This window comes from Lentinula edodes, assembly GCF_021015755.1.
Source record: "Lentinula edodes strain Le(Bin) 0899 ss11 chromosome Unknown C8R40scaffold_60, whole genome shotgun sequence".
NCBI lineage: Eukaryota > Fungi > Basidiomycota > Agaricomycetes > Agaricales > Omphalotaceae > Lentinula > Lentinula edodes.
In genome coordinates, this window is record NW_025764366.1 from 51,426 (window position 1) to 74,071 (window position 22,646).

The following is a 22,646-nucleotide window of genomic DNA, read 5'->3' on the forward strand; positions in this document are numbered from 1 at the left end:
CCGATTTTTCTTGAGAGATTACCATAAAAAGAAAGTGGTGACAGGTGGTGGCGGTGAATTTGAACAACGGGATTTCCGAATTTCTCACCGGAAGACTTCCGTTTACCTTCTCTCTCCCGCGGCAGAATGTCCGAGCTCACTGAACAATCAGGCGAAGGAAAGACAGATGCCAGGTGATTATGGCCTTTAATCAGTTTTCTATGCTCCTCACGATGCTCAATCTCTATCTCATTGTTACCACAGTCGCAAAGTACAAGCCAGAGCAAGAGTATGGCGAGCATGTGAAGTTTGTCGTAAAAGAAAAGAAAGTTGTGTTGAATATTGAACTGTTTCTTATAACTAAAACGACAAATCCGCAGGTCAAGTGTAATGGCCAGGTATATCACGACTCTAACTGGTGCAACTTCCAGTATCTCAATCGATATGTCAAATAGGAACCATGCGCATACTGTGTCTCATCGGGCAAACTTTGCAGCTGTGCGTGGCGTCCCTATGTTATCGGTCCTTCCGGTTCTTACATATCTAGTCAAAGATATCAACGACAATGCCGCTTCAGCTCGACAGTGCGATCCTTCCAATCATCCCAAAGTGAAACAAGATCCTCATGTTGTTTCCAGGCAGAGTAACAGTGTAGAGCTTCGGCTGGCTAAAGTTGAAGAGACGATCCTGAAGCTGCTTCCGATGGCACAAGCCTTCGAAGCCTGGCTCAGAGCTAACAATCAACTTTCAACTCCAGGCTTGCCGTGCGTCGTGTGCTCTTACAACAATCACGTTGTATCTGACTTTCTCGCCTGGTTCACTAGCTTCCGTATAGATCCCGATTCTACCGCGTCGAACCTTCAATCTCCAATCTCTCGTTCTCCGCCTGTAGAGGACCGCCCCTCGACTTCCACCTCGTACCGAGCGTCAAATGCGATCAAAGACTTGTGTGTCAATGATGTTTCCGAATCAAGTTACACTCCCCAATACGACCCCGATCTCATGGAAAGCAGCTCGTCTTACGGACCTGAAAAATGGTCCGACAGATACTCTCATCTTTCAAAAGACAGTTACGGCCATCTCAGGTGTGCATATCTTGTACATGGAAGTTCTATTTGTTCAACTATATCTTCAGGTACACCGGTGGTGCGGCGTCTTTCATGCTAGTGGATGCACTTGCGTCTCTCCAAAATCATGCTGCAATCGACGCATCATCAAACTCAACTCTGTCAGCGAAAACCGATATACAACTACCTTTTTTTGCTCCGGACAAGACATTTCGCAAGCAGCCAGCATTGTATGTTTTCCGATCATTTCAGAAGTTGAAACTGACTAAAGTTCTCCGCCAGGCCGCGTCCTGATGACATTGGATACCCCTCTCATGAGCTGGCAGACGAGCTTGTTGCCACATACTTTGCTAGTATACACCACACGTTCCCCATCCTACATCAACAGACATTTGTCGATCAATACATGAAAGCAATGGCGCAAAAAGCCAAAGGGAAACCAAGTAGAGAACATGGCTTTCTGTCGTCTTTGTTTGCTGTATTTGCATGCGGGGCTTGTTTGATTGAGAAAGGTAGGCCAAAGTCTGGTCAAGGTGAAGGAAACGAATTCCGAGGCTTCGAGTAAGGCCATACAGTCTTCTACTGGGCCCTTCATTGATGATCCATTTTAGTTTTTACGAAAAAGCACAACTGCTATTCTGGATGGGAACGGGCTCTTCACAAATCGAACAGTAGGTCATTTTTGGCACCTTTGCCGGTGGCCCCTATCGTTGATACCCATTCAACTAGTGTGCAATGCCTGTCAATCATGGCCATATGCAATGCGACGTGGAACAGTGAGTGTTTACGTTTCACTATCTTTGGTTCTAACGTCCAATTCAGCCCTTGCTCAAAGCTGGATCAACGTTGGTGGTGCTGTTCGACGGGCGCAAGATCTTGGCTTGCATGTGAGCTTGTGATCGTATGTCTAGCAATAGTGTTTGCCACTGAATATGATTATAGCTTTCTGGTCGACACCTTCCCTTGACGCACTTTGAACGCGAGTATCGAAGGCGTGTATGGTGGTGTGTTTATGGCTTGGATCGTGTCCTCTCTATATCTCTTGGCAGGCCTAGTGGAACACACGAAGATGACTATGATGTTGAACTGCGTACGCCGTACTCCATCAGCTCTATCCGTCTCCTCTGACTCTTTTTATATCCAGCCTCTGAACTAGATGATGCACAATTGGCTGCCCTCCGTGATGGGACTTTTCTGTCTAATTCCGTTCCTTCAAAAAAATCTTACATGATCGGATTCGTTGCGTGAGTTCCTCCGTCCATCCGAGTCAATCACAGGCGACTGAAGTGTTTGCATTTGTAGGCTTCTCAGAATTTATGTGATTGCAGGCAAGATCATGAGATTTGTGCAGTCCGCCAAGGTCGAGGACGCAAAGAGTGAAAAAATGCACGAAAGTGTCATGGATCTAGACTCGGAATTAGACAACTGGCAGCACAATCTCCCACCCGAAGTCAAATATGCAGCAAACGATACTTCCAACCCGAAAATGTTTACCCTTTGTCTCATTGCTCACTTTGTGTACAACTCAGCCAAGATTAATCTTCGTGGGTACTTTCTATTCTTATTTCCTCATATTCTGACAACATAACATAAAGATCGACCATTTATTCCGGACCGTTTAACATCATCTAGCGATCACTCCTCGTGGACTCGATGCTTAGCTGCCGCTCGTTCTTGTATGTTGTCTACCTGTTTTCCTCTTTCTTTTCGTTTGACACGGTGGCGAACAGGTATCAGGATTGGTGAAATCACCCAGGAGGTAGGTATTTGTTAACGCCAACGACGTGTTCGTAATTGCCGATTCCCTTATGACTGTTCCTAGATGCTTCCGGCGTCTCATCATCTTGCGTTTGCTGTGCAGTATATCACGGTAGGTTTTATTTTGCTACCCCGTTCAGACATTTCATTCCTGCGCAGCTCAGCGCTGTCCTTTTACTACGCTCAACTGCCTATGTGAATCAACCGGAACTGTTTTCAACTATCATATCAGATGCAGAAACAGCGGTGAAGAGTCTAGAGGGAATGGAAGGCATATTCCCAGCTTCAAAGAGGTGTAAAGAAATTGTTTCAAGCCTCCTTTCTGTCGTTCGAGTTAAATTGTACGGAGGCCCTTCAGCAATAGAAGCTCTACAAGCAACCCAGCGAATGCAGGAAGAGCCTCAACAAGAGTCTTTGTGAGGTTTTTACTTGACTTATACCGTGGACCTGTATTGAAATGGATATGTGTAGATCTGCTGGCGTCAAAAGAAAAAGGTCGGAGGACCCTGGTCCCATCGCATCATCTTCTCGGCAGCGTTTGGATGATCGCGGGTGGACGTCTGCGGGATATGACACCTCCCTTGACCGAAACACCGACGAAGAGCGGTATGAGCAGCAACAGTTCTCGAATCTTATGCGCACGTCCAGCATCCGTACCCCCATGTCAAATGATATCAGCCTACCCCCAACTCCTAGCGACACTGTGCCGGGGCATGTGTTGTCCAACTTTCGCGGTGATCCTGCTCTCACACTAAACTCCGGCAAACAAGCTCTGCCATCTTTCGAACAACTAGTAAAATCTCAAGGGTATACTGAATTACCGACACAGATCTCTCTCGACATCAATGCCTGGTCAACCGGTAGGAATCATAGTATCGACGAATATTCTGGTTATGATTTTCTTGGAGAGGATCTCTTCGCATTACTTGGTAGTGTTGTAAAACCTCTTGAGCAGCCCAGTCCTCACACTTTTGAGGAAAACGCACAGGCTTTGTGGCAAGCCTTTCACGGGAAACCGGACGCACCATTTGCGACATGAACCGGGCGATTTATTTTACACTTGCATTCTATAATTGTGTATATTATATATCTCCATATCTGCGTATTTACCTACCTACATAATGATCTAGTTACTGTATAGAACTTTGTGTTTATAGTCTTTAATAGTTTGGAATTTTCCCCTCAGCTTCAATAAGAATTAGACGCGAATAAAGGCGCCTGACCGTTCGTTGGTCTGTGCGCGCCTGGCGGACTTTCAACGAAAATCCAAGGTGGACACAGCACAATAAGTCGCGTCAGATTTCGTTTCTTTCTTTCCCCCATTTCGAGACCTAATACACATCGTACTATCTATGCCAGGGTATCGCCTTGAATATGCTTCAAGCAATCGTGCCAAATGCAAGGGTATGCGACGTTATTTCAAAAGAGCATGTTGATGTCCGTTGACTTGTACTTTTCTCATCGTTTCTCTAATTTTCTAGGCCCGAAACCTTGCGGTGGTATGCAAAACTTGCCCTATAATTAGTTTCCTCTGCTCATTTTCTTCAAGGTAGCACTCTCACGAAAGGTAGCCTTCGTTTTGGTACCACAGTCGAGTTTCAAGGCAAACAAAGCTTGTAAGCGTGTTTTTTCTCGGCGATAAAGCGACATTCCACTCACCGATGTCTCTATACCTAGCGCCTGGAGGCATTGGGGCTGCGTTACCTCGAAAGTGCTGTCCAATGTGAAGAGTGAACACCCAGAAGCGTCGGACGTCGATGGATTTGAAGACCTTCGCCCTGAAGACCAAGACAAAGTGACAAAAGCTTGGGAGGTTGGAAATGTTGCAGACGAAGATATTCCCGAGACTGCGAGAAAGGCAGATGGAGATGGGGACGAGGAGGAGGAAGATGATAAGCCGAAGAAAAAAAGCCGTGCGACAAAGAAGAAAGCCGATGATGATGGGGAGGAGAAACCCAAGAAACCTAGGGCTACAAAGGCGAAAGCGAAAGTCAGCGCTTCTTCTGATTGACACAAGTCTTACATTTAACTCGATCTTAGAATGCGGAAGAGGATGGTGCTGGCGACGAAGAACCCAAGAAGGCAGAAAAGAAACCTCGTGCGAAGGTATGGTTTTCTTTTTCCGGGCTTTTCTACGATTGTTTGAATCTATATCGATCTATTTCCTCAGAAAACTACAGGAGAGGAGGACAAACCAAAAGCGAAGAAAGCTGCTCCCAAGAAACGTGCAACCAAGAAGGTTTGTCCTCTTGTCATCCTGTATATGGCCCTCTTGATAACGCGATCGTTGTAGAAGGAGGACTCTGACTCGGGCGAGGACTTTTCCAAGGACGTTGCTGAAGTAGAGAAAGGCAGTGATGAGGAGGACGACGATGAAGAACCGGCCCCCAAGAAAAAAGTAGCCAAGAAGCCTGCAAAGCCTGTATCCAAGAAGAAGGCAGCGAAAAAGGTCTGCTCTTATGTGTTTAATTAACTGTGTCTAGTAACAGCCAATCTTATTTTCCAGGATGATAATGAGGACGGAGATGAAGATGCTGAAGAGGACCAGGAGGAAGGTACCAGTAAGAAGCGGAAGGCGAGTTATAGTTATATGTGTTGTGTATCCTAGTCCTCAAGTGCCTGACGCTTGTTACAGAAACCCGCTTCGAAAAGTGTTCAGAAACCAGCGAAGAAGCCGAGAGCCACTAAAAAGGCAGCAAAGGTAGACACCGAAGAGGAGGAAGAGGAGGAATAGGTAATTTGTTTACATTCTATGAAACACTGCTTTCCAATCCAGTTTTTGTTGGTCGTTAATAACTGCATCTGCTTTGATAGTCTTGTAAATTATGTATACACAAACTGATAAGTGCTTGTCTCCTCCTCAACCGCGTTACAACCTACCCTCAAGTTTGAAGCTTATATGACGTCCATATCGGTGACGTCTGCAGTTCAAGTTTCAACGCTCAACCTTTATCGATTATCACCAAACGATGTCTTCTCTGAGTCGTTCCCAGCTCCTTCAATCTGCTACTGCGTTTTGCGATGTATTTGCCCAGAAAAAAGACTTAAATGTCATCTTATCCCATTTCAGCACCACGCACCAAGTTTCAGCTGTCGAACATGGTGAAAAGGCTTTGGCTCCGTTTCTGGGCAGGTCTTTTGAAGGTCTAGATGGTATTCGGGCGTACTTTGAAACCATTGCCGCTCTGCTCTCGTACGAGGACATGGAATTCTCGGAATTTACGGTCGACACGGAAGCTAGGAGAGTGGCTTGTAAAGGCAAGGCAAAATTCACCTGGAATCAGACAAAGGAGAGTTGGGATGAGATGTTTGCGTACCTGTTAGACTTTGATGATAGTGGCAAAATTACACACTATCAGGTATGGGCAGACTCTGGTGCAGCGTATCTTGCGAGAAACGGACAGCTGGACAAGATTAGAAAGGTATGTAAACAATCTAGCTTCTTCCGAGACGTCAGTGAACCTTTCTGCAGGGTGAGTCGTAGCTACGGTGCAACTTTATCAATCCATCGTACTACATTAGGTGGAAGTGTCTAAACACAAAGAATCTTTACATATGCTGTCGACTTCATAATAAAATTACTTACCTTCCCTTGACCGGTGTCATCAAATAAATCGAGGCGATAAAAGTTCATAAAACATCGCTGTCGTCCGTCGGTGGGCGCTTAACAGCCTTAACTTGCTCTTCGCACGCGGCGCGGAATCATCCGCGGGTACCCGCGGCCGAGTCAACTGCTGTATTTGGTTGCACTCAACACGTTCAATAAGATTGTGATAGGCAGAAACCCAGTTCCATACTTAAACATGCAAATCTCACTCGTCACTCCAACATTCTTCTCCATAGCATTAGCACTTTCTCTCATACATTGGACCTCTACTTTTTCGAAATGGTATCCTCAACAAACCCCAACTTCAAACAACTCCGCGTGGCAGTAATTGGTGGAGGTCTCGGAGGTCTCTCTGCTGCCGTCGCTTTGCGTCGTGCTGGTCATCTTGGTGGGCTTCATCACTTGAACATTGCTTCACGTCATTCTAATGTGTTGTAAATTTCCACAGTTGAAATTTACGAACGTCGCGACTTCAACGTAGAAGTCGGTGCCTCCATCTCTTGTGCCGCCAATGGAACCCAGTGGCTGCGAGAATGGGAAGTAGATATTCCCGATATGAAACCTGTTATCCTTGTTCGTCCCGTTTCTGGTCCTTTTCACCTGTCTAATGCTCAAGGATACCTTCAGATGAAGCTAGTAATGCGCGACTGGGAGACTGGAAGGATTCTGAACCAATACAACTTGGATAAATATGAGGAGGAATGGGGAAATGTCTACAACATGTTACATAGACAAGACATGCATGCTACTTTGCTCAAGACCGCGACTTCTCCAGAAGGCAAAGGAACGCCATGTATAGTGAAAATCGACCACATGTATGACCTCCAATGATTCATCACTGCGTATGGCTGATTTTACTTTTGGAATCTAGCTGCGAGACAGTCGATTCAGAAGCGGGAACCGTCACGTTCAAAAATGGTGTTACAGTCAAAGCGGACATTATCATTGGTGCAGATGGTATCCGGGTACGCTGAAAATCTGTTTTGATGTCATTGTTCTGAATGTGACGCTTCATTTAGTCTGTTGTTCGAGGCCAAATCGGGGTCGTACCAGACATGAAGTCGGCTCCGCAGACGTGCTATCGCCTTAACGTCAAAAAGTCAGTTGTTGACGAACTAGGGCTTGTGAAGTACTCTTATGAGCCAGCTATGTGAGTGACTATATAGTAAGACATCAATTACTTACTGAGTACGGATTTCAGTCAGTTCTGGGGTGGTCTTCAAGGCAAAAATGGTCGATCCAAATATTACAAGATTGTGATGTCGCCGTGTTCTGATGGAGAGATCGTTTCCTTCTATTGCAAGTATCATTCCCACATAGGCAATTTCTACAGTGATTCTCATTTCTAACTTCCAGGCTTTATGCCAACTGAATTAACAAAGCACCACGAAGAGGGCTTTACCTTCGCGGAAGTGCCAGTATCAGACGTTATTGCCGGACGGTACGACGAACTAGACCCAGACTGCGTGAACCTGTTGAAGAATTCGGTCGATCGGATGCCTTGGCGCCTGTACGTTCATCAACCTTACGACGTAAGTGTCATTTTGTGCTCTCCCGCTCTCGATCTCCTCATGAATCATTTATAGCGGTGGTTCGCGGGCAACACTTGCATTCTTGGTGATGCAGCTCATCCCATGATGCCCCACCAGTGAGTTACGTTTATGGCATGCCAAAAAAATTTCTTCGTTGAGCCTTTGGAAAGGTCTCAAGGCGCGTGTCAGGCTATCGAAGATGCCGCCGCTCTAGGTATCATCTTCTCCGACAAGTACAACTTTACCACAGATGTCACCGCCGGATTGGCTATGTATCAGACAATTCGAAAGCCCAGGGCAACCAGAGTACAGTCTGCATCTGCGCGCGCAACAGAGAATTTGAACGAGAGGATCGGTTTTACTAGCTTGACACCTCATGACGCGTCCTTAGCTGCTGCAGAGGGAAAATTGACCAGTACGTACAGTGGCCATTTCTTGTGTTGAACCAACTGACAGCGTAATAATCTATAGTTAATGAGATGAACAGCTATAAAATGCACAATCATATCGCGACCGAGGTGGACAAGTTAGGAGGTGGAATGGGCCCTACTATTGCAGTGATGTGAACGTAAATACAGGACGTCTAGAGGCAAAGATGGTTGGTTTTGACTTTTCTGGGTGCTGGTGATGATTTATTACGATATTCCGCGCTGATTGTATTTTCTTGTTCCCACTCCTTTCTCCGAGTTCTTTGGTCGGATTATATGTAACTAAAGTGAAGCACGATCCCGTAACACCATTTCTCTCCAATTGCGATCCATTGTCCAGTTACACTATGAAAATATCGTACCTTTGTGCGGCCTGAATATATTCTCACTCTCTAGTATAATCACATCCGAGAAACCTGAAATTTTCGAGGCATAAGATTCTTCGAAAGTTCCAGAGCATTTTTTCCCCACACACTCGCATTAGTACAATATCCAGGCATTTGCGAAGATGAATGGAAAATCCCACAGAAATATCGGAAGAGTTCGCAAGAACTCTTTGACCATCTAGTAGTAATCATATTGGCATTTCTGGCGTTACAAAAAAATTCTCTGCTATTCATCTGGAGGATTATTCTTTAAAGGCTTCTACTTGCTCTTCCTTTTATCAGCTCAGAAATCCTTCCATTCAAAGATGAGAAAGCTTTCCGAAAGGGTCCAGGGAAGGCCTGCCGTACTGGTTCTGCAAAGGAAATATTACATATATGTTACACAGGGCAGTAGAACCAATAGACAAGAACTTACCACACCCCCAGGCTTATTCCCCAAAATTGCTTCGATCTTCTCCAAAATCTCCGGGGTCAGCTTTGGAATAACTTCAATGGCCTTGAGATTCTCTAGGAGCTGCTCTGGTTTCGTGGCACCAAGAATGACAGTGGAAGTGTTTGGGTTTCGTGCAACCCATGCTAGAGCGAGGGCGGAAGGTGTGGTTTGAAGTTCTATATGCAGATAAGATCGGATAGAGTCATGATCGTTGCGATGAGAGCTTAGGCAAACACATACCTTCCTGAGCCAACTTTGTCAGCTCTTTGACTTTCCTGATCTTCTCTTGCCCTTCTGGACTCTGCAACTCTTTCAAGGTTCCAGAGAAGAAAGACTTCTCCACGTCAAATCTCGAACCCTCCGGGATACCATCATTGTATTTCCCTGTGAGGAGACCGGATGCAAGAGCTGACCAGACGGTGGTGCCGATGTTGTATGACGAATACATTTTGCTACGATGGGGGCAGAGTTAGAATCGGTAAATAAGTGATGCACGACCAAAGATGGAAAGGGAAAGGAGGGGGGACTCCGCCTCCTCGGATGAGAAAACTAATGGAGAACTGACGCGTATTCTTTCTCAGGACGCTCACGATGGAACATGCTAAAGGAATGCATTAGTACTAGATATGATCAGTATGTACAACAAACGTACTTGTGCTGGCATTGTTCGGCAATGGGGGGAATGAGATGAAGCTTATCAGCAATGTCTATGAGGCAAGTATCAACACACGGAACAATGACCATGATTGAATACTTGCGATATGCTTCTTCAATTTGTTCTGAAGACCACTCTGACGTCGCCTGAGAAGTTGATATGTAGATCAATGGCGAGAACAGTCATGCAAGATAGAATGTACCCAGTAGAATGCCTGCAAGAGATAGCAAAAATACATGAGCGATAAGTAGAGAAACGTCTGAAGGAAATTGAACGTACCCAGCCTTTTTCAATAACGTAGTTAAACGCCCGAACAACTAAGCAGTCTCAGTCAGTACCACGCATTGCAAAGTTATCTGTTACTCGACACACACCCTCTTCCATTGGAACATTAGTATCTGCCTATGGGGTAAAATACTCAGAAGAACGCAGGTAGGTAGAAAAGATACTATTTTACTCTGTGGGCAAAGATCACATCAACGTAATCCAACTGGAGGCGTGCAAGACTCTCTTGGGTTCCTTCGATGATACTGTTCGCATGGATTTTTGAGAACATCGACCGCAGGATATAAGATAAAAGCTAGAACTTACTGCTTGCGAGAAAGACCACCGTTGTTCGGCCCTGGCCTTGTTCCCCAGTACAACTTGGTAGTCACGACGATGTCGGAACGACGCCAACCTAGCTCTTTGATGACGCGTCCCCTTTGTGTAAAGAGTCATGAGCCTGAGTTGAAGACACCTTATCACACGTACATCTCTTCTTCCGACTTCCCTTGACTGTACACCTAGAAACATTCAATCAACACCCTGTTTTTTTCGTTAAAGGTGTAAGAAGTTCATGCCTCAGCTGTGTCGAACATGTTGATTCCATTCTCGAACGCGAGTTTCATGATTTCCTACGTTCAGAGCATGGACTCAGTATGTCGTATTATATCACCTATCAAGATCATGATCATGATAAACCACTAACCTTGCATGGGTCTCCAACAACCGATTTGCCAAAAGTAAGCCCTAATCAATGATCAATCTTGATCCTCATTTCTCTTGACCACAGACTGGAATGAACGTACATCCTCCCAAAGAAAAAACAGGGACTCGCAGGCCGCTAGGGCCCAAGCGCCTGAAGGGCATGTTCTTGGGATCGAAAGTGGGGGGAGTAGACATCTTGCAGAGAACGTTGGGGAAAAAAGCGGAGTGAACTTTGTCTTTTTATATACGCTGGCCGATTCGACTTTGTAAGGGACTTGAATAACTTGAATGAGAAAAATCGTCCTTATCAAGCAGCTGATTAATTATGACCTCAATGATCAATAAGCCTCATCGACAACCAACAAACGAAGCCCCGAAAGTTGGAATTGGGGGGAAAAATTCGCTCTCATTCAATAAGACGAGGAAATGAAAGGGATTGGCTCTTCCTACGAATGTTTTGGATGAATAGTTGATGGGTACACTTAGCAACAAAGGCGTGGTCAAGAAAAGCGCGCGCAATTAATTTGGATGGAAGCATTGCGCACGGACCTTGACAATTTTGGTCGTCTTCCATCATGGCATATAATAATCTTGTCGTAACACCGTGTATCTCTCGTACTTCAGAGCTACCATCACGACGAACACTGGACGAAAGTTCATCTGTATCTTTGGAAACCAAATCGATTTTCTCTATATCTGCAATCTCTGCGATTTCGACAAACAACCCAACAAATTCTGCTTCTTCTCCGACAAGATCAACTACTCCAAACACCACTAACATGGTGAAAACGCCTCTCAGTGATGTCCCAGAGCACGGTCCTTTTACGCCCACCTCGTCAGATACAGCACTACCAGCTGTCCATCACAATAACCATCACAGTCCAAATTCGCCATATTTTGCAGGCGGTTCGTTATCGTCAGCTAGCTCAAGTGCCACTCTAGGAAGTGGAGGAAGAGAGGGTAAAAGCGGTAGCGGGAGAAGATCAGGTTCTTCAAGAAAGGCTGGCAGTTCCTCTTCGAGCTCGAGTTCCCGCCGCTCTGCGACCGACGCGTCCTCGACGACTCGGACAACATCTTTAAGTCGTACAGCATCGACTTCGACCTTAACTGCATCTCGTTCAACGCCTCGGTTGGCTCATTTGCATGAAAAAGACGTTCCAATCGCGTCAAGCACGATTATGTATTGGTCAAGGGCACCTGTGTATGGCGCATGCCCGACAAGAACAATGCGAGGGCATACCGTAACCCTCGTCGATTCAACTGCATGGGTTTTTGGGGGATGTGATGATAAAGAGACAGCGAGGGACATATATTGTTTTGACGTCGGTGAGTCTACGTCCTTTCCTTTCATCATAATCGTCTCCATCAATCCTGACCGAAAGCCAATTAGAAACAATGCAATGGTCACATCCTATCACAAATGGCGATCTTCCTCCACCCTCTCGTGCTCACACCGCCACCCTCGTTGATCGAAAAATCTATGTATTTGGTGGCGGGCAGGCCGCGTCTTATAGCGATTCCGTCTACATACTTGATACTGTTACTCGAAAGTGGACAAAGCCTATTATCAGTGGTGCTATCAGAGACCCGAACACTGGAGAAGTTATTGGAAGTGCACCTGGTCCTCCAGGCTCAGGTGGCAGCAACCACAGCAATGGTACTAATAGTCGCTCGAGCCCTATTTCCTCGACCGTTTATGGCGAAATTCCTGCTCCGCGACGTGCTCACACTGCCGTGTACTACAACGGCAAAATCTGGATGTTTGGAGGAGGCAATGGGATGATGGCGCTGAACGATGTCTGGACATTGGATGTGTCCAAAATGATATGGGAAAGAATGAATGTTCGGGGTAGAGACAGTGCATTGAGTCCCGAGGACTATCAGGATGGTGGTAAAGGTGGGCGTTACCATGGATTGGGAGGTATACCTAGTCCTCGAGGCTATCACACTGCGAATTTGGTGGGAAATATGATGATTATCGTTGGAGGAAGCGATGGGAAAGATTGTTTTGCAGAAATTTGGTGCTTAAACTTGGGTAAGTTCTTGTTTTTGAAGCTATCGCCCCTCACACTAACATACTCCTGGATTTTGAATTTTTTGCCCTAGACACCCTCGAATGGACACTTCTCGACCTTCCCGAGTCGCACAAACGGCTTTCGCACACTTCCACCCAAGTTGGCTCGTACCTTTTCATCCAAGGAGGACATAACGGCGGTGAATACATCAATGACATCCGGTTCTTCAATTTAGGTGAGGACATTTGAGTATTAGTCTGAATATACTCATCTTTCTTCCGTTTGTAATCTCGTCTTCTCTCAGTGAACCTGCAATACGAGCCTCGCCCAACCGCCGGAATTCCCCCTTCTCCGCGTGGATATCATTCTGCTATTCTTGCCGACTCTCGCTTATGGGTTTTTGGTGGCTACAATGGAAGTCAAGCGTATGATGATGTGTTTATAGCGGATTTAGCTGGCGGAAGCTATTTACCGCAGGTTACGAGTTTCAGTGTGGAAGTCTGACTTGCAGACTGGGACTTTGAACAGTGTACTTCTATATCCCTGCACAATGTTATCGTAATATCTACATTTTCCACCTCAATAATTCTATACTATGTAAGTACTGATAAACGTGCGTAGACAAAGGTAATATCTGGTAATATGTACAGCATCATGACCATCTTTATCGATGGAGGATTATCCTGATTGGGAACAAAAATTTTACTTTCACGCTGTTTATCCGGTTTTCATCTGTTTTCATCTCATCTATCATCTTGCACGCTCCCATTGAAAGTCCTTGAGCAAAGGTAAGCCTCTCTCCAGGGCATTATGAATTCACATAGACTCATAGATAGATGCATACACAATCACCAAACAGAACATAGTTTATGATCATGATGTAGAATAGAGAAAAAACGAGGCGACTTTCAGTTCTTTGCTAAATCCTCAAGCAAATCGAGGACCATCGCAAGAAGTTTGACTGGTTTCCGGTGCCCAACTGGGGGTTAAAATGAGGCGTTGTTTCGGTCTCTCGATAGTCCAATTAAAACATCGTAGAATGGTTCGCTGATGCATTTGTTCCACTATTGGATCGCATGGATCATGCACAGAACGAGGTGTGGACCAGACCTTATGTTTGAGCTGGAAGGTGGTCTCAAGGACTCCAGAAGGCTGGAATGATGGAATGAAAACAGGGGACCGGTTTTTCAACGAGATAGGACTCCATCGGGCTTGAATGACACGGACTGCTGAGTGGGAGGGGGGCTCACCCGCTGCGCGTAATATTTGTGTGTGTTCTTTTCATCCTGGAAATGAATATTAGGTGCCCTATGTTGAAGAAAACTTAACGGGAAAGGACCTACCGTCAGAGGATAACGGACAAACTTGTTCTCGAAGATGCGGACAGCGGATGTGCGCCCCTGTGGCTCGTACACACTTCGGGGTGGGGTGATTCGAACCTCGTATCTGTGCTCTGACGGATCGAAGAACATTCTTCCGGTTCACGAAAAGTATCTGGTCTCATATCTTTCTTGTATTTGGCAAGCATAGGCATGCGTATCGAAGTGATGTGGCTCGACGGGAGTGGGTGTAGGAGAGGCCCTTGTCGAGTGCGATGTGATTGAAGCAGGCGAAAGCGATGGAGCTAGCTCCGCGATGAGTGAATGAAAGAGCTCATCTGAGGATAAGATAAGGCCGGCGAATGAGAGACGACCTAGCGCGCATTGAGCGCTTAAACATTCTTACTTTCGTCTCTCATCGCCATCGCGTACTTAACGCGTTATCCTTAACTATCTTCGAAAATTCCCTCCCACCCTCCCTTACTAAATCAAGTTCAGCATTCGGTCTTCCATACTCCGAACGCTCCGGCCTACACCCTCGCGTTTCCGGTTAGATAGCCCACCCGCGCGGGGCCAAGCCCCAGCCAAAACCCCAGCTCATATATACCTCACTGGGGACTTACTTCACACAACTAGAAGTAAGTCCAGTTTAGTATCGACTCCTAGCTACTTATCTTATTGAGGCACATAACTATCGGTCGACAGAGGTAGCCATCGCGTCGGCACTGGAGTCTCTTTAGAACGTTTATGAACGGGACAGGGGCGCCATCGGTATAACCTGGGATCTGTGAATCATCACGGGTAAGTCGTCACACTTACTTCAACATTGCAATAAGCACCGGTAGTGCTGAGTAGTCTGGAAGTGTAAGAGACGGGTGGGTTTCGAAGAAATTGGCAAAGCTTTTCCACAAGTACGTCTATTCTATACTCTCAAACAGTACGAGAGGGCCAACACCCGCCACCACTGACTGATAGGCTAACAACTGTCTAGAACTCTAAATCGATGAGTTATCATCCGAAATGCGGAGCTAGCACGCAGGTAGAATATGCAACTACTACTTTGAATCCAGTTAGGTTACCTGTGTTTCTAATTTGTCAATTTTTTTGGATTCTTGTGTCAAAATGTTGTCTCTAACGGTCGGTAAATCTTGGTCTCGAATGAATGTCGTTAATCCTGTGTCAATCTATCGGTTCATAGCAGGCTCTATGGTGGGGCTTGCAATGATTAATTGGTGTTAGTGAATACAAAGCAATTATATTCACCCAGTCTCAAATGAGCGTACATTGACACGTCTGGACTGTGTGATCTAGCTAAATGTTATGTGCGCCCACATTCGACTGCTACTACTACAACGTCGGAAGTTATAATGGAGGAATAACACAGAGTTCATGAAAGTTGTATTCAATGATATTGAACAGAATCCTCCCCCTACCAAATGTGAAAATAAATTAAAAGGATTGACAGTGAAGCTGGTTCGAGGTGCACGGGAACATGAAAATATGCATTCTCTCTACCGCATAGACCTCGTGGTATCCGAATCGTCCCTAATATTAGCCTCCTTCATATCTGCCTCGTCCAGATACTTCGATGGCCTGTACAACCTCCTCATCCACGACGCAATGCGCTGAGTAGGCGCTGGGCCGTCATACGGTGTGACGATGACGGGTGTGAGGACTACACCATGGCCGTTGCCATTGTTGCCACTAGTCTGCATAAAGGTTTGAGCAAACTCTGGTTTTCTGTGTTGCTGTCTGTAAAGTCGGAACCACATCCCAAAAAATATCAACGCAGCTAGAAAGCCAAGTACACCGATAACTTCGCCGGCAATGGCACCTGACTCAGATGAACTAGAGCTCGTTGAGGATGAAGGAGAGGTGGTGGGTGTGGAGGATGCGGATGGACACGACGCGCTGTGTGGAACAACATAGGAAGATGAGCACGAGAATGGCATTATTGGGGACCAACGAACCTTGGTGTGGCCGAAGCCGAGCTTTGATAGATACAACGAGGTCAGCTGGATAAAGGAATAAATAAGGGGGACTGGACTCACGATGAACTTGTGCTCGAAGAATTAACAGGAGTAAACAAGTTTCCAGTATAGAAAGGTTGAGAGGTGGCCGTCGAGGTGGAATCATTGCTTTCCAAACAGTTAGTTTCGTAGGTGTATACTCAAGGGGACCCTACGTACTACGCTACTGCTTGAAGGAAGTGCGGTCTGGAATGTTGTACAAATTGGATATAAGATGAATGTTTTCAATTCTGATTCAAGGAACTGAAAAACGAACCCTGCTAGCTGAAAGGAAAAGCTCACTGAGCCTGTTCCCGACAGCACTCCGCCTATCTGTGTGGTCCCATTGGCATAGACATTGCGTAGGAGCCATTCAGAGGGGTCGCTGGATCCTGTAGCATAGCTTATGGTTGTTGTTTCGCCTAGTGTAATGGTGTTCTCCAGGGTGATTTGAAGGCCCTTCGTGAATCCAATATAGCGGCTGAGTGTCAGACTTGAGGATACAAAGGAGCGATATAGATGAGTAAAAACTCTTTGGAGGTTCATGGTCAACTCACAACAGCGAAAATAGAGAAACCAACATGGTGCTAGCAGATTTACACTTCTGGATTGCCCCCTAGTTTCGTTGAGTGATAAAGAGTGTCAAGAGTTGGATGAAGGAACTCGAAGGTGGGAGCCAAGCTGAACCAGGGCATTCTGATCTATTCTGATGCAAAATTTCGAAAATATGATGGACCTATGGAAGGAGATGGTGGCCGGCGGGATGCAGTAGCAACATCAATTCTAAGATTGCCCGACGGTCGACGAGAGTGCCTGGAAGATCTTGTATGATAGATATACTTCTGATCTTATACGTTTCTGAAGAGTGAAGAGTGAAGATGTAATAGGATGTAATGGGTCGTACAAGTTACATGGATGACTCCCCATAAGGATTATTGGACAGTTCATTTTTCTCACATCCTAAGTGAGACGGATTATGAGTAGAACTCTGAGAACAGGGAGGCATCTGAACCCCTCCCTAGATGGTTTTGCACGAAAGCAGCGTATCAATTGTCCCTCGTCGCATCAGACCAGCTCAAATATCATTGGGCCAATGCTTACGGGATGAGTAATCTGAAGTCATCATCCAATGTAAGTATGCATCTTGAAGACTTGATGCTGCTGTTGCACAGTCCTCAAAGTTCAGTGAGAATAGATCGGGTCCGGGCCACTCCCTTTCCTATGCTTCGAGTACCTCTCTTCCACTTACCGTTTCTCACCGTTTGAATGTTCCTCTCATCTACGATACACAGATGCAGCGACTCGATCCTCAGCTGCCGTGCTCCATAATTCGACCTCGACGTAACCGGATGTAACCTAACCGTGTGTATAAAGTACGTACCCAAATTCGTATACATCATCTTCAGATCACACCCATCCACGACACCTCTTCGCGCCACAGAAGCATTCACTAGTTCCCTGCGGTCGCATCTCCTCCCACTTGCGCGCCTTCCCTTTCTTCGGTAACGGGTTACCGGCATGATAATCCACAGTCATTTCGGTACCCTTTAGTATATCTTCCAACGCGAAAAACACGAGGCGAGGAATATTTTGTTCAGGAATAGTATCCAAGACGGCTGTATATACGGCGAGGTTGGGAAGGCAGGAGTGACTAGATGTTTGTGCAATGTGAGTGAAAGCAGCATGGGTAAAGTTTGGGCACGACTTACTTCAAGAATCGTGTCCAATTTCCACATTTCCTCGCATCGATACTATACATCTGTAGATTTGGATCCGATTCTTCATCGTCTTCTGCGGGGTCTCTTCCATCCAAGTCGAACACATATGTTCCGTATTCTCCTTCAAGTTCATTGGCGGTTTGACGATGGATTAATTCACTATGTAGGATAAAAGTTGATATTGAGTACAGTAGAAGCACAGTATCGAGAGTCTAAGAAGACAATGTATAATAAATGCTCATAAAACCTGAAGAATGATACCCACCCAGTGTAGCATCCCAACACAGTTCCCCTCTTGACATTCTGCTTCGCGCATCGAACTCCCCATCCTCTCCCTTTATTCTTCCTAGGTTCCTCGCTCCCGCCGTGGTCGTCCACCCCTTCTGATCCACTTCTCGTCTCAGACTCCGTCTTGAAAATCTCCACAGGTATGCTTCGCGGACGTTGCGCGATCCGATTGCTACATTCGTATAGAGTGCATTTACAGTATTGGTTACACTCGATAACTTCAATGCGCGGGTTTGAACGAGAGGTGAATTTGAATAAACCCTATGCAAGTATAGGATGCGATTAGCGCAAGTTCGAACGAGCCAGTGTCCGAAAGAGAAGAAATCGGCTCATCGCATACCTCATCCGTATAAGCCCTTATATGTTTCCCGGCCTTATCCACTAGTTCCGAAATCCCTTGACATCCGCATAGACTAGAAACATCACAAACGTTCTGTAAAGTGGGTATGTGACCAGAGTCTGAGTTTTCCTATACGTGTAAGATAAAGGAGCATCAGTCAAGTTATTTGCAGAGCAAGGGCTTGATTTCAGTCAAGCCTGGCTCCTTTAAATAATGACCTTAGCTTTCCCTTTGCCTTTCGGGGTGTCTAAATCCGATTCCGTGCCTCCGAACAGCATCTCTATATCAATATCGTCATTCACGTCCATATCCACATCCCGATCCGACTCTGCGCCACAGCCGCATTGGAGAAACATTCCCGGGTCTGGAGGTTCAAGAAGCTCCTGCAGATGAGTTTTGGGTTTACTAGATGATTGTTCAAGTGTTAGAATTGCGCTCGGAGCAGTACAGAAATAGTGGGGAAAGGTAATTAAATGGAGAATAACACGTACGCTTCCAGGTATGTGAATTCGCCCTCCCTCGAGTCCGTGTCCAGCCCTACACCAGGCGGTCCATCCTCCTCATCAACCTCGTTCACGAATGTGATTGATGCAGCACCAACTTGGGCAGCAGCTTCAGTCCAAGCGAGAGAAAGAAGTTGAAGGCGGCTGAGAAAGCAGAAAAGAGTAGACTGATTATCAGTATTCATACGAAACCGAAGCAAATGGACGCAGGGAGAACAAACCTTCTTGTTTCCCTTGTTTTCCCCTTTCTATTGGGCTTGACTCGGGCATTGTCCTCTCCTAACTCCACATCATTATTTTGATTGGCGTCTAGATTCATTGAGTCCGTGGACGCTCTTGACTTTGATCCCAGCCCATCCCGTGCTGTCTCAGCACTCGTAGTTGTAATTTTAGTCCGAGTACGGGAGTTATGCGAAAGAGTTGGCTTGGAGGTCGTACTCGCAGTTGTGGACGTAGTTTCTGAGTTGAACGTTTGAATTTGAGTCTGAGTCTTCCGATGAGGTAGAGCTTTCATTGGGCGGGACTCAGCAGCGCCCAGCGGGATTGAGTCGGCCAGTATCGGTATAGTGTGTTTTGGAAGTGTCTCCGAGCCGGAAAAGGATAATGCAGAGGTGGAACGACCCAGTGTGGGAGTGGATACAGTAGACATTGAGGATAACGAGGAAGCAAATGTAGAAGACATGATAGATAGAGGTTCCGAGGATGAAGAGGACGAAAATGAGGATGAGGATGAAGTGGGCAGAGATGGATTCAAAAATGACACCGCAGAAGAACCTATTTTCGTAGGCAATTTCGTCATTGGAGATGTAGCCCAAAGTTTTTTCGATATAGATGATGTTCTTGTCCTTGTCGTCGAGGCCGAATGGGATGTAGACGATAGAAAGAGAGATGACGAAGGAGGAGGAGGCGTAGTGTGTACTGTGGATGCAGGGGACCTCGACGATGCCAACCCAGTGGAAAACGTAGAGGAGGATGTCGTAGGACTGGAATGAAGGGGTGATGCGGGGGGGATCTTTCGAGATACCTGAGGACCAAAAGAAGGAGGAGCGGGAGAAAAAGCAGAACGTCCTGGCGGTATCAAAGACGACGATGGCCCTGGTGCTGATAATTTAACCTGGGTTTGAATATTCTATGAGATAATGGAGAAAGATTAGAATGGTCCTATGAAGACTTACTTGTCCGACAGAGCCTTGTGCCTGTGGTATCCTAGGAATGGATCGTACATTGCTGACATTCTTCAACTGTGAGCGCGAAAGTCCTGAAGGTCCTGAAGAGATTGTAGATTGAGCTCTTGAGATTGAAGCACTGTTTGAAGTAGAAGGAGCAGTGCTTCGAGTTCGACTGCTGGCGGTTTCAGAGCGTGTTCTCCTCTGGACGCTTCGGTCGTCCTGATTTTCGTCGTTGTCGTTGTCGCCGTCTTCGTTGTCAGTATCCTTCCCGTCATCATCATCGCTGTCCTCGTCGTCGTTATACTCTTTCAACATCTTCCTGGTTTCTTCCTCTCCGATCTCCTTTTTCAGCAACCTCAGCATTTCTCTTTCAAGTCCCTCCCCCAAATCGTACTCAACCCTTACTGCAGAATTTCTCTTTCTGTTCAGCCGACCCTCAGTGATGGCTAGTTTTTCGTCGAAAAGTTGGGCGCGGTATCGCGTGTTAGAGCTCATCACGTCGTTATCTGGCCAAATTTCAATCCCCAGCGCTGTATCGTCTTTACTTTTCTTGACTTTTCCGATGAGATTTTTAATCTTATTTTGACGGGCATTGTCCCAGTCGCGAGTAAGTCCTTTGATACTTGGGTCATTTTTGTGGTGATAGGTATTAGTCGTACCATCTGAACGAGACCAGCCGGGCCAGCGGGCTTCGTAGCTAGGATATGGAACGCGTCAAAGAATGATCAAATTGGCAAATAATAGGTGACAAATCTCACTAAATTTCATCTCCATTTGCTACCTCCACTCCGACAATCTTCATGTCCCAATCCTTTTCAGTATCGATTTCGTCCTGCCAATCCTCCCTCTCAGGCTCGGATGATTCGTACAAATTGTTGTCGGACTCGCTGGATCCTCCATCCTCGTCGGTTTGTTGATTCTGCTGTTGCCCCGGCTCATGGCCACCAAGATCTTCGTCGTCATATAACATAGAACTTTGGAAAAAGTTAGATGTAAAGACGTGGGACCAGGATTTTCGAAACGACAGCAGGTAAAGAGCTTTACTGGTCACTGTAGAAGCCTTGAGCTTGGACACCAAAACTCAGCCGGAACTGTGGACTTAACAGTCAGTAATGGACCTTGCTCAATCATGAAGCAAGCGTGATTCTATGTATGTATGGACGGGAATCCAGGCCGAGAATCAGCAAGGTGTCGGACTTTTGACGGCGCTTGCGTCTACTCAAAATCATATCAATTCGATTTATAATCTAAAACATATTCAATACAACAAGCTTTAGAACCCGTGCCTTCGCCACGGTGGCTCGCTCTGCTCGCACCGTGTGCTATAGCAGGGTTCACAGCTTGTTGGGGGCAAGCCCCTAAACCCCCCTGAGTCGGCGCCTTGCGCCTCCATACTTCAATATTTATTATGCAGTATTCTGAGCCATTTTCATTGCAAACAACATACTTTTCCTATCTAGAAAAACTTCTGGGTACACCAAGGTACACCATATTTGTAGTAAGGCAATGTCTATCTTCTAAAATTCAAAGTCAAAGTTAGAGACTTGCTATGAATTGAATATAAAACTTACCTTTACCAAACAAAACTTTTATTACAGCCTTCTTTATCATACTCCACATCTGTAAAGCTTGTATATTTGCCAGTCCAAGGGTGCCAGGTGAAGAACACTCTCCATTACCCTAAGCACTTGGAGTATTTTTGACTTGTTCTAAATGGTTTGGCTGCTGGGAAGCTCTTTCAGGTGCTCTCAGACAATTAGCCAGTACCATTGCTCTGGAAAACACACAGGATTTGGAAATGCAACATGTTTTACAGATTTTCCCTGTAATTTATTTATTATCATTGCAAATGTAAGTCATACTGGAATCTGGTGCCTCTTCAAAACCTGATGAACTGAGTATAATACAGGGAATTGATTTTCCAGATTTATCACAACCCAATATTCCTGCTTCCAGAACTCTGACTCATCTGCAAAACCTGAATATTCAGCTAAGGGCCAAGAGCAGATCCCAGTGCTGCAAGCACTGAATGTAACATGCTTTGGGTGCTTCCACTGTTGGGAAGTGCTCTCAACTGTTCTCAGACCCTTAGCCCAAGATGAATATCTGCAAAACATGGATGTTTGCCAGAGCAAGGATACTGGCTGGAGAGCATTGTCAGCTGCTCTCCAGCTATTAGCCAAAAACCCAGGTTTTACAGATGTCAGGTTCTATTGCAGATACCTGGAAGTAATATTTCAAAGTATCATAATAGGTGCACCAATCTTGAGCTCAAGTTTTACCAGTGGAAGACCTGGTTCATGGATACTATTTAAATACCCAACAGGGTAGTGAAATTCATTGTTGTTGTCCTCTCCTTCATTTGCACCAACACTATCAGCTCTCTAATAGGTGAATGCATTTCCTGCTAAAGCATCCAAGTAGTTAATATACTACAACATTTCTGTGGCAAATGATAGTACATTCAAGAA

At 45.8% G+C, this 22,646-nt stretch overlaps 9 protein-coding genes across 9 annotated transcripts; 5 read left to right on the forward strand and 4 right to left on the reverse strand.

Moving 5' to 3' along the window:
* Positions 1-93: 93 nt before the first annotated feature.
* C8R40DRAFT_1132392 (fungal-specific transcription factor domain-containing protein) lies at positions 94-4,055 on the forward strand. The gene is made up of 21 exons (XM_046229237.1): positions 94-173; positions 244-304; positions 360-377; positions 435-477; positions 527-563; positions 618-743; positions 804-926; positions 993-1,064; positions 1,115-1,276; positions 1,329-1,607; positions 1,658-1,717; positions 1,776-1,822; positions 1,869-1,933; positions 1,989-2,136; positions 2,191-2,290; positions 2,349-2,590; positions 2,642-2,722; positions 2,777-2,805; positions 2,869-2,916; positions 2,964-3,220; positions 3,276-4,055. Exons 1-21 carry the CDS (start codon positions 127-129, stop codon positions 3,841-3,843), a joined length of 2,613 nt encoding a protein of 870 aa, XP_046080107.1. The 5' UTR covers positions 94-126; the 3' UTR covers positions 3,844-4,055.
* Positions 4,056-5,662, forward strand: C8R40DRAFT_1132394 (uncharacterized protein). Its single transcript, XM_046229238.1, has 9 exons — positions 4,056-4,208; positions 4,286-4,303; positions 4,354-4,420; positions 4,482-4,794; positions 4,845-4,910; positions 4,975-5,043; positions 5,098-5,253; positions 5,311-5,379; positions 5,440-5,662. Exons 1-9 carry the CDS (start codon positions 4,157-4,159, stop codon positions 5,536-5,538), a joined length of 909 nt encoding a protein of 302 aa, XP_046080108.1. The 5' UTR covers positions 4,056-4,156; the 3' UTR covers positions 5,539-5,662.
* Positions 5,663-6,481, forward strand: C8R40DRAFT_1132399 (uncharacterized protein). The gene is made up of 2 exons (XM_046229239.1): positions 5,663-6,226; positions 6,277-6,481. Exons 1-2 carry the CDS (start codon positions 5,774-5,776, stop codon positions 6,286-6,288), a joined length of 465 nt encoding a protein of 154 aa, XP_046080109.1. The 5' UTR covers positions 5,663-5,773; the 3' UTR covers positions 6,289-6,481.
* C8R40DRAFT_1132401 (salicylate hydroxylase) lies at positions 6,462-8,769 on the forward strand. Its single transcript, XM_046229240.1, has 10 exons — positions 6,462-6,799; positions 6,860-6,984; positions 7,039-7,226; positions 7,283-7,376; positions 7,431-7,561; positions 7,613-7,710; positions 7,768-7,943; positions 7,998-8,059; positions 8,114-8,358; positions 8,415-8,769. Exons 1-10 carry the CDS (start codon positions 6,691-6,693, stop codon positions 8,507-8,509), a joined length of 1,323 nt encoding a protein of 440 aa, XP_046080110.1. The 5' UTR covers positions 6,462-6,690; the 3' UTR covers positions 8,510-8,769.
* On the reverse strand, positions 8,734-11,324 carry C8R40DRAFT_1132404 (voltage-gated potassium channel beta-2 subunit). Its single transcript, XM_046229241.1, has 16 exons — positions 11,145-11,324; positions 10,916-11,088; positions 10,816-10,856; positions 10,688-10,741; positions 10,599-10,630; positions 10,437-10,547; positions 10,303-10,375; positions 10,220-10,247; positions 10,125-10,162; positions 10,048-10,059; positions 9,949-9,991; positions 9,843-9,897; positions 9,756-9,791; positions 9,431-9,642; positions 9,173-9,366; positions 8,734-9,110 (listed from the first exon to the last, which is right to left on the reverse strand). Exons 2-16 carry the CDS (start codon positions 11,007-11,009, stop codon positions 9,057-9,059), a joined length of 1,077 nt encoding a protein of 358 aa, XP_046080111.1. The 5' UTR covers positions 11,010-11,088; positions 11,145-11,324; the 3' UTR covers positions 8,734-9,056.
* Positions 11,325-11,389: 65 nt separating this feature from the next.
* C8R40DRAFT_1177144 (uncharacterized protein) lies at positions 11,390-13,333 on the forward strand (the record flags this gene model as incomplete). Its single annotated transcript, XM_046232634.1, has 4 exons — positions 11,390-12,140; positions 12,205-12,849; positions 12,921-13,064; positions 13,134-13,333. The coding sequence occupies 4 exons, from the start codon at positions 11,390-11,392 to the stop codon at positions 13,331-13,333; spliced, it is 1,740 nt and encodes a 579-aa protein (XP_046080112.1).
* Positions 13,334-13,756: 423 nt separating this feature from the next.
* C8R40DRAFT_1074364 (uncharacterized protein) lies at positions 13,757-14,301 on the reverse strand (the record flags this gene model as incomplete). Its single annotated transcript, XM_046226697.1, has 3 exons — positions 13,757-13,981; positions 14,080-14,115; positions 14,173-14,301. 3 exons carry the CDS (start codon positions 14,299-14,301, stop codon positions 13,757-13,759), a joined length of 390 nt encoding a protein of 129 aa, XP_046080113.1.
* A 1,083-nt stretch (positions 14,302-15,384) lies between these two features.
* Positions 15,385-16,840, reverse strand: C8R40DRAFT_791318 (uncharacterized protein). Its single transcript, XM_046236225.1, has 6 exons — positions 16,715-16,840; positions 16,435-16,650; positions 16,338-16,364; positions 16,200-16,286; positions 16,119-16,148; positions 15,385-16,059 (listed from the first exon to the last, which is right to left on the reverse strand). Exons 1-6 carry the CDS (start codon positions 16,738-16,740, stop codon positions 15,660-15,662), a joined length of 786 nt encoding a protein of 261 aa, XP_046080114.1. The 5' UTR covers positions 16,741-16,840; the 3' UTR covers positions 15,385-15,659.
* Positions 16,841-17,334: 494 nt separating this feature from the next.
* Positions 17,335-21,363, reverse strand: C8R40DRAFT_791176 (uncharacterized protein). Its single transcript, XM_046236224.1, has 9 exons — positions 20,934-21,363; positions 20,182-20,872; positions 19,228-20,120; positions 18,995-19,150; positions 18,722-18,908; positions 18,504-18,632; positions 18,141-18,424; positions 17,867-18,034; positions 17,335-17,808 (listed from the first exon to the last, which is right to left on the reverse strand). Exons 1-9 carry the CDS (start codon positions 21,143-21,145, stop codon positions 17,565-17,567), a joined length of 2,964 nt encoding a protein of 987 aa, XP_046080115.1. The 5' UTR covers positions 21,146-21,363; the 3' UTR covers positions 17,335-17,564.
* Between the last annotated feature and the right edge of the window lie 1,283 nt (positions 21,364-22,646).